The 15,240-nt window shown below is 42.0% G+C and overlaps 1 protein-coding gene across 1 annotated transcript in view; it reads right to left on the bottom strand.

The window, feature by feature from the left end:
• LOC126258486 (chitotriosidase-1-like) overlaps nt 1-12,324 on the bottom strand; it is a 95,738-nt gene extending 83,414 nt beyond the window's left edge. Inside the window, exon 1 of the mRNA XM_049955647.1 lies at nt 12,197-12,324. Coding sequence (XP_049811604.1) covers nt 12,197-12,260 — 64 coding nt within the window. The 5' untranslated portion in view covers nt 12,261-12,324. The remainder of the gene's footprint in view (nt 1-12,196) is intronic.
• Nucleotides 12,325-15,240: the final 2,916 nt, after the last annotated feature.

Genomic DNA, 15,240 nt, shown 5'->3' with positions numbered 1-15,240 from the left:
TATGAGCGTGTCCATTTACCATGCTCGCCCAAAACAACTTTTTTCTGAAGCACTATAAGTAAAATTGTTTCAATCAACTTTTTTAAGATCATTGGGTAGTTCTTGCTCAGGGTATATGTTTCATGTATCCCACAGATGTAGGAGATACGGGGTAGAGGTTAAATTTTTTAAATTGAGCCATGGACATTTTATTCAAGAATGCACTTGCCCTCTCCAGCAGCATTTCGAGAATGTATCATTTTTATCAATAAAACGTAGATGTGCAAACGATGAAGAGTACACAGTTTAAGGAGAAACCAAGCAGTTTACTGCCTTGAGTGTACAAATTACGTACCCAATGTAGTGCTGAAGTGGAGGTGTGGGTTTTGTTTATGATTTCCGACCCATGTAAACAGACGAACTCATCTCTCTTGTCCCCCCTCCCCAATCCGCGCGCACCCCATTTGTTGTTGTTTTAGTGTAAAGTGCTCTGCATGACAATGTAGTCGGCACCAGAAAATCTTAGTAACTGCATGGCGGTAGTGCACATTGTGGAAACAGTTTTTGTTGTTTAAAGGTGTGTAATGTACACGCATGACGATAATGCAGAAATGCTGCTGATCTACGGAGATCGTACGTCGGCATTAATTAAATTTGTAACTTGCATTTTTGTGTTCAGTACTGTTAGAGAACTTTGTGATTATTAAGTCATTATGTCTGTCTTCTCTTCTACCGTACATACCTGCCCTATAATTTACTGTAGGCGCGCGAAATTATGTTCAGGCACAACTACTGTACAGCAGACGATTACCTGATAAGCTATCGCCTTCTCGGTGGATGTTTGGTCGACTCGTTTCTCGCGAATGTGAAACGGGAAATTTAAACGCAAGGCCTCAAAATCGTCGTAGAACACGAACGGACGAAGCTGCTGAGGTCGCTGTGTTCGCTGCCGTAGCCGTGACTCCTAAGTCAGCACACGACGAATTCAACATGAAGTTGGTGTCACGAAAACAAGCGTACATCGCATTCTGCAACATCATAAATTCCATCTTCACCATGTTCATTTATACCAAAATTTTCGTGGGAATGACTTCAACAATAGGATTCAGTTTTGCAGTGTGTTCAGCAACAACTTTTGACTAATCTTATTTTCTTCTCAGATGTTCTTTTTACCGACGAGGTGCCCTTCTCCAGTAAACGAATTGTCAATATGGCAAATATGCATTATTGATCCATCAACAATCGGCGATGGCTACGACAGGTAGGGCATCAGCGTCCATAGAACGTTAGTGTTTGGTGCGGAATTATTGGAGATACCACTACCGGATCTTTCTTTGTAAGTGGCAACCAAAACGGTAGACAATATGCCCGATTTTTAAGACACACACTTCCTGTTCTCTTGGACGCCATACCTCCGAATGAAAGGATAGTCATGTGGTATGAGCATGATGTGTCCCTGCCCCTAACGCCTTACAAGCACGACAAACTCTGGACCGTAAATACCCAGGTAGGTCGACCGAACGCGGTGGGCTAGCTATTTTGGCCTGCCTGATCTCCGGATCTTACACTGTTGGACTTTTTTCTGTGGGTAGCTGTCAAGGATGTTGTCTTCCAAACTGTTCGATCAACACCGGAGGACATGCAGTAACACATTATTGATGCTTTTACAGACATCACAGAGGAAGTTGTAGAATGATGTAGTGCGTCCTTCATCCGCAGAGTGACCCTATGTATGAAAGCCAGTGGTCGTTATTTTGCTCATGTGATGTAAATGATCTGTTTTCCATGCAGTGGTAGTGCCACAGGAAAAGTTACTACAAAGGGCTATTTTACTTCTGCATTGTCATAAGTACTGTAATAAGATACTACACAATAAGATCCAATTACTGTGCATTATAGTACAGTTGTATTCAATGTTTACTGAAAATTTGCAAAAGTTTCAAATGTGTTTTGAGGAGGTCAAATGATTTAGTTAATAAAATCCATTGAAGGGATATTTAAAGTACAGAAGACACGTATTATTTATCATTTCTATAGCTCCTACTTTCGGGTAAATTGTACAGTGTCATATATTTTTCAATAACTCTTGGAGAGAGTGTGTGTAATCTTGAATGAAATGTACATGGTTGCATTCAAAAAATTTAACGTCTACCCTATATCTCCTACATCTACGGAGATACATAAAACGTATACCCTCAGCAAGAACTACCCAATGATGTCAAAAAACTTTGGTTGAAGCAATTTTTCATTTACCGTATCAGAAAAAAGTTGTTTTGGGTGAGTAAGATAAACGGGACACCTTATATATAGTTTATTCATACATTTATTGATATCGAAATTGGCAAAATATTGATCCCGGGAATTCCAAGACCGTGTCAAAATCTCTACATTAGTTTCTCAACGTAGCCTGGACATGCAAAAAGAAACGATCAAGGGACTGCAGTTTATAGAGAGAGAGAGAGAGAGAGAGAGAGAGAGAGAGAGAGTGAAGATATAATAAAACACTTTTTATTTAGTTACTAAAACATGATTGCAAAATGGTTCAAACGGCTCTGAGCACTATGGGACTTAACATCTATGGTCATCAGTCCCCTAGAACTTAGAACTACTTAAACCTAACTAACCTAAGGACAGCACACAACACCCAGTCATCACGAGGCAGAGAAAATCCCCGACCCCGCCGGGAATCGAACCCGGGAACCGGGAACATGATTGCAACTTACATTTCATGTTAACGTACAGTAATATTGGTCTATTATATTTTGAAGAGTGATGAATGCAAATGGAAGAAGGATATTATCTGTGTAATACAGTTTAATCCTTTCACACGCTCTGGCTACAACTGCGTACATAATCTTTTAATGTGTATTAACTGCAACAGAAATACACTGAAGCACCGAAGAAACTGGTATGGGCACGCGTATTCAAATGCAGATATATGTAAACAGACAGAATACGGCGTTGTGGTCGGCAACGTATATGTAAGCCAAGAGGTGTCTGTCGCAATTGGTAGATCGGTTACTGCTGTTACAGTGGCAGGCTGTCATGATTTCAGTGAGTCTGAACGTGGGGTTATAGTCGGCGCACGAGCGTTGGGACACAGCATTTCCGAGGTAGCGATGAAGTGGGAATTTTACCGTACGACCATTTCACGAGCGTACCGTGAATTCAGGAATCTGGTAAAACAACAAAAGTCCGACATCGCTGCGGCCGTAAAAAGATTCTTCAAGAACGGGACTAACAGCAACCGGAGAGAATTTTTCGACGTGACAGAAATGCAACCCTTTCGCAAAATGCTGGGCCATCAACAAGTGTCAGCGTTCCAACCACTCAACGGAACATCACCGATATGGGCTTTCGGAGTCGAAGGCAGCCCGTCAACACCGACATTGGACTGTTGATGACTGGAAACATGTTGCCTGGTCGGATGAGTCTCGTTTCAAATTGCATCGAGCGGAAGGGCGTGTACAGGTATGGAGACAACCTCATGAACCCATGGATCCTGCATGTCAGCAGAGGACTGTTCGAGCTGGTGGAGGCTCTGTAATGGTCTGGGGCGTGTGCAGTTGGAGTGATATGGGACACCTGATACGTCTAGATACTACTCTGACAAGTGACACGTACGCAAGCATCCAGTCTGATCACCTGCATCCATTCATGTCCATTGTGCATTCCGACGGGTTTGGGCAATTCCAGCAGGACAATGCGACACCCCACACGTCCAGAATTGCTACAGAGTGGCTCCAGGAACACTCTTCTGAGTTTTAAACACTTACGCTGGCCACCAAACTCTCCAGACATGAACATGATTGAGCATATCTGAGATGCTTTGCAACGTGCTGTTGAGAAGAGATTTCCACCCCGTCGTACTCTTACGGATTTACGGACAGCCCTGCAGGATTCATGGTGTCAGTTCCCTCAAGCACTACTTCAGACATTAGTCGAGTCTATACCACGTCGTTTTGCGGCACTTTCGCATGCTCGCAGGGGCCCTACACAAAATTAGGCAGGTGTACCAGTTTCTTTGGCTCTTCAGTGTATTTTTCCCCAATGGAAAACTTACGTACATACGCATTTGTGAATGTGTAGTCTTTTCATCATGCACAAGTGCTGTCAGGTTTTGGTCATCACTGTAAAAATATCAACAAGTCAATGCAATATCGCACAGCTGCTTGTGACTACCTTTATGCACGGAAGTGGTTGGTTAGTTACAGTCCATCGTATAACTGAATATTATTATGTAAAGAAATGAAACACCTACAGCTGTCATTATGGTGTCATTTATTGTATCGCTACCAGTTTCGGTGCTTCATTGCACCACCTTCCGGTCTTAGCCGATGCAGAGGGGTTAACACCATCCGTATACACGATGCATAGTGGCCAACATCTATAACTAGTTTTCGCACACTGCCTTTAACCGCGATGTTGTCTCTCCAACACTACATAAATGACATCATAAGGATGGCTATAGACGTTTCATTTCCTTACATAAGTGTACGGCCGTGGTCCCCCAGACCCCCAATCACAAGGACGAACATACAAAAACACGAATATTATTCTTGTTGTTTTGCTTGATAGTTAGTGAATGATCAGTTTCTTTATTACAACAGTGAATATATGAAAATTACAAAATTTTAAACATGGGTGAGGCAGCAACTGTTGAAAATGATAACAGCCAAACAGTTGCAGGATAAAGATTTATTGAAATCCTTGACCACGGTTTCGGTATATCTAAATATACCTTCATCAGAAGCAAAAATACACTAAAATCACATCCTGCAGTGGAGATACATAAAACAATTGAATGGATACTTATGCTGTACAGATGGAGGTGATATTTTAACTTGAACTACTGACGACGCCTTTGGCACCTTAGATTTTTAAACGTGTGGTGTCTACACACTCCTGAGAAAACAGGTTCTTAATTGTCGGACAGCCGGACATACAGACGGACAACAAAGCGATCGTATTAGGGTTCCATTTTAGAGACTGAGGCACAGAACCCTACAGAGCAACTCCTCTCATGAGAGGAAGAAGATATTGGACGTCGCCAGAGGATATCATACAGCGTAGCTACTGTACTGGCATCTCACTGCGTCTACATACGGAGGAAAGTGCTGCTGTGTCTTGGGGTTGCGGTTTGGAGCAATGTAAACAAACTGTTGTGAAATACAGAACGAGCCCGAAATGTTTCACCAAATTGGTTGATCAAGGTTGTTAGCTGGATGTTGATGTAGCGGGTACTTGTCTCTAAGCATTTAGAATACCGTAAATGTGGTGAGTGGAAACAATGGGATGAATAGAAACGAAACTTCCAAAAGAGTCCCATGCTATCGTGTCGAACGGCAAATGGGAATAGCATTCAAAGATTTGCAGTTCTGCGTCATTAACAAAAAAATTCATTTTTAAAGTATACTTTAATCCATTTTCTCTTTCGGGTAACTGAAAACTTAGGATTACGTTTTCGGGAATTTGTGGGAAGAATAAAAACAGTGTTTCTTCGGAATAAGACCGAGATTTTTACGAAAACGAAGAGCCATCTGGCACTGTTCTCAACTCGAGACGTTATGCTGCGATTAAAGTATGTGGATTACATGCATGTAAAATTTTTATTTGCAAGACAAAGGTTAGATTGGTGTTTTTTAAAACACAAAAGCCTTTATCAGATCATGGCACCTTAACCACGTCTGTTTACGTAGCTACCGTAAACTTTTGCTAATTGACTATGACTTGCAGCTGATATGTTTTCTTTAAAAGCAAAAACCTTATCACAATTCTCACTTCAATCGTCGCCCATCTATCTGTCAACAGTTCCATCATGAAAATATATTTCGAAGCTCAGTGGGATAGCTGCATGAAACTTTGGATGGTCTCCTCTATGTAGATATGGAGTTTAATTCACGCGGAATATTTGTACATCCGCAAGTGCTCCTGTTAACTTACTTACTGAACCATCTTCGTATGTCTTTCCAAAACCAGAGGACAAGTGCGTCACTTCAGAACTCGAGTTGTATAGAGTCATATATTTTTTAAAATCTCCGATACATCTACGTTGCTCAACGGTAGACTTATAACAAATGCAAAATTTCCTTAATTTCTAGAAGTAAAACCTCACGGTGTTAACGTAAGAAGTGCTAATGAGAAGTCTGTATTAACTGTCGTACAGCAGTACGTGGAAGGAATGGATAGTTTTCTCCAAGTTAGTTAGAATAAGAAGAGGAATTGTATGTGGATAAAACAGTTGACCAAGTAAAGTGATCAAAATTTGACAGTGTACTGAGTGAAACAGAACATAGATAATCATTGTTAGTTGATTAAATAACTAAGGAATTACTAAAATCAGGAATTACATTTTGTACGATTTCGTCCTCCGCGCGGCACAAGAACAGTCGCGTACCAGAAGCCATGAACAGATTACCGTGAAAATTCCTCAGAACAATGTGAAGATAATATCTTTCTGGAGCATCAAAAGTGAAAAATTAAAGAAAATAAGTGTATTGTGCTGACTAAACGAAACACACTTTTGATTCTGTCTCACAAACTCTGTTGTTACTGCACGACGTGGATTACGTGTTATAAGACGATTCTCTAGTGTATAACTGATACCAAAGATGAGACTCAAGCAAAGATAAACATGTTTCATTTAGTAAATCCGATATACAGCGTTTCACCAAGAACACACAGTTGAATCAACTACAAATATATGTTAAGCATGGTGTATGTCAGCGTAGAAACGTATTGCCCCCTCTTTTTCTTGAAAGATGAAGAGGAAATTTCGGACCATGATAAGTGTGCAGTAGTAAGAGACACTAAGGGCTAAGATAAAACATGATACCAGTATAACATTCGGCGCTAAAATCAATAAAACTTAGAGATTTTTGAGAAGAAAATGCTCAATATAGAAAAAAAAATTAGATTGTAGATGAAAGTGATGAGAAGTTATAGATGAATGAGAGATGGACCAAGTAAACAGCTGAAGTTTGGAAGATGTTATAATAGAAGAAGTGGAAAAATGTTACCTATAATACAAGTTTACACAAGCTGGGCATAGCAAGAAGATATCAGATACCGGTTGGTGCAAGAGAGAAACGCTTTTTAACAGAATATCAAATATTAGCATGCAATAGAGAAATAATTGTATAGAAGTGAAATTGTGAGACTGGGAAGACCGCTGAAGAAAAGGAAGCATTTGATAAGGACTGCAACCGAATTACTCAAACAATTAAATGGAGAGATAAACAATTAAGACTGGGCTCTACGAGATTGGCTCATAAAATGAACAAGTCCGAATTGGGTCACGGTCCCCGTTAGTGCGAACACTCGTGCAAAGTACAGTGACGGAAAAAAATCGTAACACCAAAAAATAATTAATGTAGAACAATGAAATTTCGGGAATAAATTTGTCTAGGTAACATATATAACTGTGATTAACACTGCAATATCACGGGTTAATGTAAGCGCGAGATAAGCCATTGCAAATGTGAAATGCTCGTTCATAAATAAGCAGTTCAACGGGCAGAATGTTGAATGCAAGCATGCAAACGTACATTCATTGTGTTGTACAGGTGCCGTATGTCATTTTGTGGGATGAAGTTCCATGCCTGTTGCTCTTGGTCGGTCAATACAGGGACGGTTAATGCTGTTTGTGGATGACGCTGGAGTTGTCGTCCTATTATGTCCCATACATACTCGATTGGAGACAGATTTGGTGATGTAGTAGGCCAAGGTAACATGCCGATACTCTGTAGAGCATGTTGGCTAACAACAGCGGTATGTGGGTGAGCGTTATCCTCTTGGAAAACATCCCCTGGAATGCTGTTCATGAACGGCAGCACAGCAGGTCGAATCATCAGACTGACGTACAGATTTGCAGTCAGAGTGCGTGGGATGATCACGAGAGTGCTCCTACTGCCGTGCCAAATCGCGACCCCAGACCATAACTCCACGTGTAGATCCAGTGTGTCTTGCACGCAGGTTGGTTGCAGGCCTTCAACTGGCCTCGATATAACCAACACACGACCATCACCGGACCGAGGCAGAACCAGCTTTCATCAGAAAACACAACAGGCCTCCACCCTACCCTCTAATGACCTCTGGCTTAACACCATTGAACTCGCAAATGGCGGCTGTTTGTTGTCAATGATATACACGGTTCTGGGCTTCTGGCTCGGAACTGTCCTTGATAAACAATGTGTCAAGAGTTCGGTACGTCACTGTGGTGTTAACTACTACTCAAATTTCAGCTTCGGACGCAGTACCATGCGCCAAACCATACGCCAAACGCGAAGGTATTCCCTCTAGATCAGGGCCGGCCAAACGCTGCACAGAGTGCAGACGTGCTGAAGTGCTGCTCATGTGCGCACGTGTGCGATAGCGAGCGACAGCGACATCTGTTATTGGACATGTATCCTAAATGAACGGCGGCGCCTCCACTTCCCTGTTTATGTGGGACAAGCAAGAGCGCAACATACCCAGTCTCGTTTACCCCTGGTGACCGTAACCTTAACAGAGAAGTACTGAGAAATGACAGGTACTGTGAAAAAGCAAAGGACGGGAGATCTATCTTCTCAGTCGTTTAAAACTGACTAAGAACTGCAATTCTTTTTTGTAGCTGTTGGCGAAAACTCACAGTGTTTGCTGTGCCGCCGAATAATAGGCGGCCAGCGTAAGTTTCCAACTGAAAGACACTACAATACGTATCACAAAGACGAGTGTAGTGTACTCAACAGTGAAGAACGCCAAGCAAAATTAAATGTGCGTAAGACAATGGATGAGACACATTAAGTCGATTTTACTGTACGTCAATGTAGCTGATACTTCTTGAACTCTTAGTTTCTTGTGTTACATTTATGTCTGTTTTACTGTACGCTGTACAATGTACTGTTTACAATTTTCCAGAATGACAACAACACTAAATCTTCACTGCGAGCAAGTTTTAAAATCGCATTAAGAATTGCACAATCTGGGAAACCCTTTTCCGAAGGGGATTGATGCTGCAGAACTTGTGTGTCCCACGAACGTTAGCAGGTTTAAAGAAATCAGTGTATCCAAACAAACAGTGACAAGACGTATCAGTGCTATGGCCGGCGATGTGCACAGGCAGCTAATAAATAAGGCTAAAGACTTTGTTGCTTTCTCTGTTGCGCTCGATGAAGCAACAGATCTTACAGATACAGCCCAGTTTGTGATATACATACGAGGTGTCGATAACGCACTTTGTGTAACAGAGGACGTTTTGGACTTAGTACCTTTGAAAGGGACTACTACAGGTGCGGACTTACTCCAAGCTGTGGAGCAAGCGATTGATGGTGTCGGTATGGACTGGAATCGGTTAGTCTCAGTGACCACAGATGGAGCACCAACAATGCAAGGCCATCAGAGAGGACTCAAAGCGCGGATGCGCAAAAAGCTAGGGCGCACAGACGAGACGTTGTATGGAATTCACTGCATTCGGCATCGAGAGGCGCTTTGTGCAAAATCAGTAACGTTAGCAAACGTCATGCACATTGTTTTGCGCACTGTAAACAATCTGAAGACACATGGGCTTACGCATCGCCAGTTTCGGCGGTTCTTTGAATAAGGAGCGGAGTACGGCGACATACCTTACTATACCGAAGTACGCTGGCTCAGTCGACGTAAAATGCTGAAAATATTTTTTGATTTACGTTTGATTATAGTAACATTCTTGCACGAGAAGGGAAAAAGTGAACCTATGTTGGAAGACCCTTGTTGGATATCAGACCTTGCATTTCTCGTGCACATTACGTCTCTCATGAACAGCCTGAACGTCAGTTTGCAAGGTGAAAATAATTTAATTTCTCACATTTTAGAAAAAGTAAATGCCGTTGAAAGGAAGTTTGCGCTTTGGGAGAGCCAGCTATTGACAGGAAACACTGCACATTCTCCGACTCTTGGACTGGTCCATGAAAGTGCGAGATTTCAAGAATACGTGTCAATAATTGTAAAAATTAAGGAACAATTTCGAGCACGATTTGCAGATGTTACGAGTTTGTCTCCTGTCATTCGCCTCTTTGCTCGACCCTTCTCGTCGTCAGTTGAAGATGCTCCGAATGATCTGCAGATGGAACTGATCGACCTACTGTGCAATACAAGACTGAAGGACAAGTTCTTTGCAGTGCGAAGTACAAAAGAATTCTAGGAAAATTTTTCACGACAAGAATTTCCACGCCTGCACCGAGAAGCTGCGAGCGTTATGTCCATGTTCGGGTCGACATATGTTTATGAATGATTTTTCTCGGTGATGAAAATGAATAAATCAAGGTTTCGATCAAGCATAAATGATGAAAATCTTTTCAGCTGCTTGCATTTGTCAATGAGCCGTGCTTTTGTGCCCGATATAACTATATCATTTCTCATGACCAGTGATAAACGTCTTTGGATTTATTCCTTTCATAATTAAAAATTATTGTTTACTAACTGTGCATTATTGCCTCGTTCTGCTCCATGTTACATTATTATCAGGAAAATTGGTCATTAAACCGATTGTTCCAATGTATACTTACATTTAGGGTTTTTTTAAATGTGTGAAGGGCTACGCTCAGCTGAAGTCGATGAAACATAACATTCATCTAATTGTCGGTTATTATGCAGGTTTCAGACGGAACTGATGAAAGATATAGCAATAATGCTATTGAAATAACAGGTGATCATCGAGAGGTCTGCGGTTATCATTCTGTTCACTGGTCAGTGAGACAGAAATTGTGTGGGTGTAACTGAGGGCACCGATAATTAGTTATAGGAAACCTTACATTAGTTTAATGTTATTTGAAATCATGAATAAGGTTCCATGGAAGTCGCTAAGTGCTCTCTTTCTTTAATAATAGGTCAGAAACATTACGAGTATTTACGTGCCGTCAGTCAAGCTGCCGTAATGAAAAGCCACCGTTGTTAACTGTATTACTTGTCTTACTGGGTTAAACTGTTAACATAAAAGCAGACGTCTCAATGAGTAAATACCTCCCCATGGTTGGGTTGCAAGCTGTGGAAAGAGCACTAGAATGCGCCGGTACAGAGTATCCCAGCAAGTGGATAAAGCGACATCTGTGCGTAGAAACCTGCACTACATGAACGCTGACGGCTGCGGCGTGCACGCTGTGACCCGGAAGTTGCACAAGTGCAGGAGCACCGCACGCGTGCTGAATTTCTGGCCGGCCCTGCTCTAGATAGCGCGACGTGATCGTCGAGGGTTGGTGTTCTTCTGAACGTAAATTCTCTTGGCCACCGCTCCACCAGTCATGTACAGTGGCTACATTCCTGCCAAGCGTTTCTCCAATACCACAGAAGGAACATCCAGCTTCTAGCAGCCCTATTACGCGACCCCGTTCAAACTAGGTAAGATACTGATAATGGCGTCTTTATCGCGTTAGAGGCACTCTTGCCTAACCAACTCACAATGTCCAATCTCAAAGGCAACTAACGCTCACGTCCGTTACAGCGTGTATTTGATGCAAACCTGATTTGCGTCCTCATAGTAGCGCCAATGTTATGCGACTGGCACGAAACTGGAATAGAGATCATCTTTCAAATGTAGAAACTTGCCTATTAACTTTCGTTTCTGCCACACAATTCATTCATGGCATTGCAATTCTTTTCCTTCAGCGTATTTGTTTATCGATAGTAATGTGCAGTATGAACCAGTTTATTATTATTTACGGCGACCGAACGATATCTTAGAGGCCAATGTCTAAATACAGTGAAAATGTAAATAATGTAAATTTTCATGACAGTTGCATGAAATAAGCTCAGTGTTTCGTAAATTGTTTAAATTCAAGATTCCTTTTTTAACATTATATCTTTATTGAATTTCTTATACTGAAAATTGGAAGAACAGATTGAGAGGACACATTTATGGAAGATATTACAGTGATACATATTCCTTGTGAATAAGGTCGTACTGTAATGCTGTTTATAAATAGTCCTGCGCCGAATCAATATGACGACCAACAAACAGTCAAGCGAAAAGACCAGGCAACAGAGTCTGTGGGAAGTTTTGCTACAGGAAGGGGAAAATTAGTGGGAGATGTGGAGACATTCAGAAATAGCAGTAGAGATGATAAACTGTAGGAGCAGTTAAGGTCTGGACAGGTAATACAGATGATTACTGAGAATATGGGGTGTTGTAAGTGACCAGAAGTGAATAAAGTCGTGCAAGTTAGGTAAACTGGTTAAAAAAATCAGTACAATATGGAAGACTTACTGGCCGAGGCTGTCGCCGTCAGCCCCAGAAGCAGGAGAGCGGCAACCGAACTCCACATGATCATGGCGAGGTCTGATGTTGGCTTTGCAGTTAACACACTGGCACCAGTTACGATCGACGTTTTATACTTTTTCTTCTGAGCGTCCGATAATCTTGTGTTATCAGTCTGCTATCTATCTAAATTACAACTGTGTACCAGAAGATATTATCAGCAGATCCGTAAGTAGTGAATGCTCTTTAAGCTAACGGTGGCTCTTACGTGAGATTAAAACTGATACAGATTTTCACGGAAAAATGCTGACGTTACCAGTTCCTGGTAGTAATGTTATTTAGGGAAATAACTGCGTCTACTGCGAAACTTCGTTCACGTTTTTGTTTGCAAACTTGAAGCAAATAAACTCTTCAGTTAAATGCTGCAGTTAGCGCTGGTTTTACGTCACAAACAGAGAGAAAACAAAAAAGGAGAATGAAAATAAACAAAGAAAAATATTTTCTCAAACAATAATTAAAGTCAAAATTAGTCCCATTCTCAGGAAACAAACTTTAGGGATAGATGTAGGAATTTCGTATTGCTGTTGATATTCAGGGCTAGCTTCTTGTGGTGGTGGCTTATCTTTGTCTTCATCCCACCAGTTATGAAGGATATTGGGCGTTTGTGGATGACAGTGATGAATTCATTATCTTATATTAACGATTTTTAGGTGAAGAGCATCACTATGCTACTGAATAAAGGCAACATTTGTTTTCCGATGCACATTCGTCTCTGTTTATTGAGACATCATCAGTAGCCTGAAATGCGTGTATATTCTCATTTGTATTCATCGCTTTCGACTTACATATTCTGTTATTGTACACGCAAGATACAAACAGTTCTAATACTTAAGAGCCGGCCGCGGTGGCCGAGCGGTTCTAGCCGATTCAGTCCGGAACCGCGCAAATACTACGGTTGCAGGTTCGAATCCTGCCTCGGGCGTGGATGTGTGTGATGTCCTTAGGTTAGTTAGGTTTAAGTAGTTCTAAGTTCTAGGGGACTGATGACCTCCGATGTTAAATCCCATGGTGCTCAGAGCCATTTGAACATTACTTAAGTGTGTGCCTATACTTCCTGCGAGTACTCTTGCTGTAATACTGGTGAACCTTTTGTTCCACCTGTAGCACTAAAAATACATTTCAACAGTAGAAACAAAGTACACTCACACTCTTCCACCACCCTAACCTGTTTAGTGTGACGAAGCGTTGTTAACTGTAGAATGTATTTTGTAACTTATATTGTCAGAATGATAAATGACAAACCAGATACACTGACGCAGAACAAATTGCAACACCAAAAATAGGTAATGTAGAGTAATAAAATTTCGGAATCATATTAAGTGATTAACATTATAAACCACAGGTTAACGCAAGCACGAGATAAGCAACTGCAAATGGGAAATGCCGGTACATTAATGACCGGTGTAGTCACCAGAATGCTGAATACAATCATGGAGACAGGTAAGCACTGTGTTGTACGGGTGCCGGATGTCAGCTTGTGGGATGGATTCCATGCCTTTTGCACTTGGTCGGTTAAAACGGAGACAGTTAATGCTGTCTGTGAATGACGCTGGAGTTGTCGTCCGATAATATGCCATACGTACTCGACTGGAGACAAATCTGATGATCAAGGAGGTCAAAGGCAATATGTCGACACTTGTAGAGCGGTACGTGGGCGAGCGTTATCCTGTTGGAAAGCACACCCTGGACTGCTGTTCGCGAATGGCTGCACAGCATATCGAGTCACTTAGCAGACGCACAGATTTCCAGTTAGGGTGCGTGGGATAACCACGGGAGCGTTCCTGCAGTCCTACGAAATCTCACCCTAGACCATAACGGCATATGTAGGTCCAGTGAGTCTAACACGCAGACAGATTGGTTGAATGCCCTCAACTGGCCTCCTCCTAATCAACACACTGCCATCACTGGGACCGTTAATGAGCTCTCGCGTGACACCAATGACGTCGCAAACTGTGGTGGTTTGGAGTCAGTGGAATGCACGCTAGTGGGCGTCTGGATTGGAGATGTCCTTGAGGTAACCGATCTGTAACACTTCGTTGTGTCACTGTGATATCAACTGTTGCTCACGTCGATGCTACAAATGCAGTACGATGCGCCAGACCCATCCACCGAACACGATTTTTTCCCTCTCGGTAGTGTCACGTGGCCGTGAGACCGCCACTGCCAGCAATCGTGTACAGTGGCTACATTCCTGCCGAGTGTTGCTGCAGCATAGCAGAAGGAACATCCAGCTTCTCGTAGCCGTATTGCAAGACCTCGTTCAAACTCAGTGAGTTGTTGGTAATGGCATCTTTATCGCCTTAAAGCCGTTCTTGACCGACATAAACTCTCTACGTCCAGTCTCACGCTCACGACGGTTACAGCGAGTATTTAATGTAAATTTGCATCCGCATAGTGGCGCTACTAGCGCCACTCTGAAGATAATGGTGCAAACTTGAATAGACACCATTTTTTCAGATGTAGAAACACGCCTGCTAACTTTCGTTTATATAACACCTCCTTCTTGGTGTTGCGTTTTTTTCCGGCATGTATAAACAGCGGTTCACTACCAAATCTGGCCCAATAAATGCCACACACACACACACACACACACACACACACACACACACACACACACACACAAACACACACACACACACATACACACTTTGGACTACAGACATCACATTATCTACGTATTAATTTCGACTGAGTTCAATGATTTACATTTGGTGATTTCACAATGTATTGTTTTTGTGTTGGGACTACGGAGACGGATCATATACTATGGTAAGGGCCATAGCCATAGACACCAGGAAGTGTCAGAATTAGGAAGAGAATTTTAACCACTTGAGAATGATAAATGAACGTTCCGAAACTAAGACCTTACTTACGTTGAGGTTTAATTGCATGTCGTGCACTGCATGCGATCATAATCGCAGGATGATCCACATCTCTTGGTCTACTGGTTACCATCGCTGCATCTCGATCAACGATCCCTGGCTCGATTCCCG

Source organism: Schistocerca nitens, chromosome 1 (genome assembly GCF_023898315.1).
Source record: "Schistocerca nitens isolate TAMUIC-IGC-003100 chromosome 1, iqSchNite1.1, whole genome shotgun sequence".
Classification (NCBI taxonomy): domain Eukaryota; kingdom Metazoa; phylum Arthropoda; class Insecta; order Orthoptera; family Acrididae; genus Schistocerca; species Schistocerca nitens.
The sequence above is the reverse complement of the archived record's forward strand: the minus strand, read 5'-3'. Positions and strand labels throughout refer to the sequence as shown.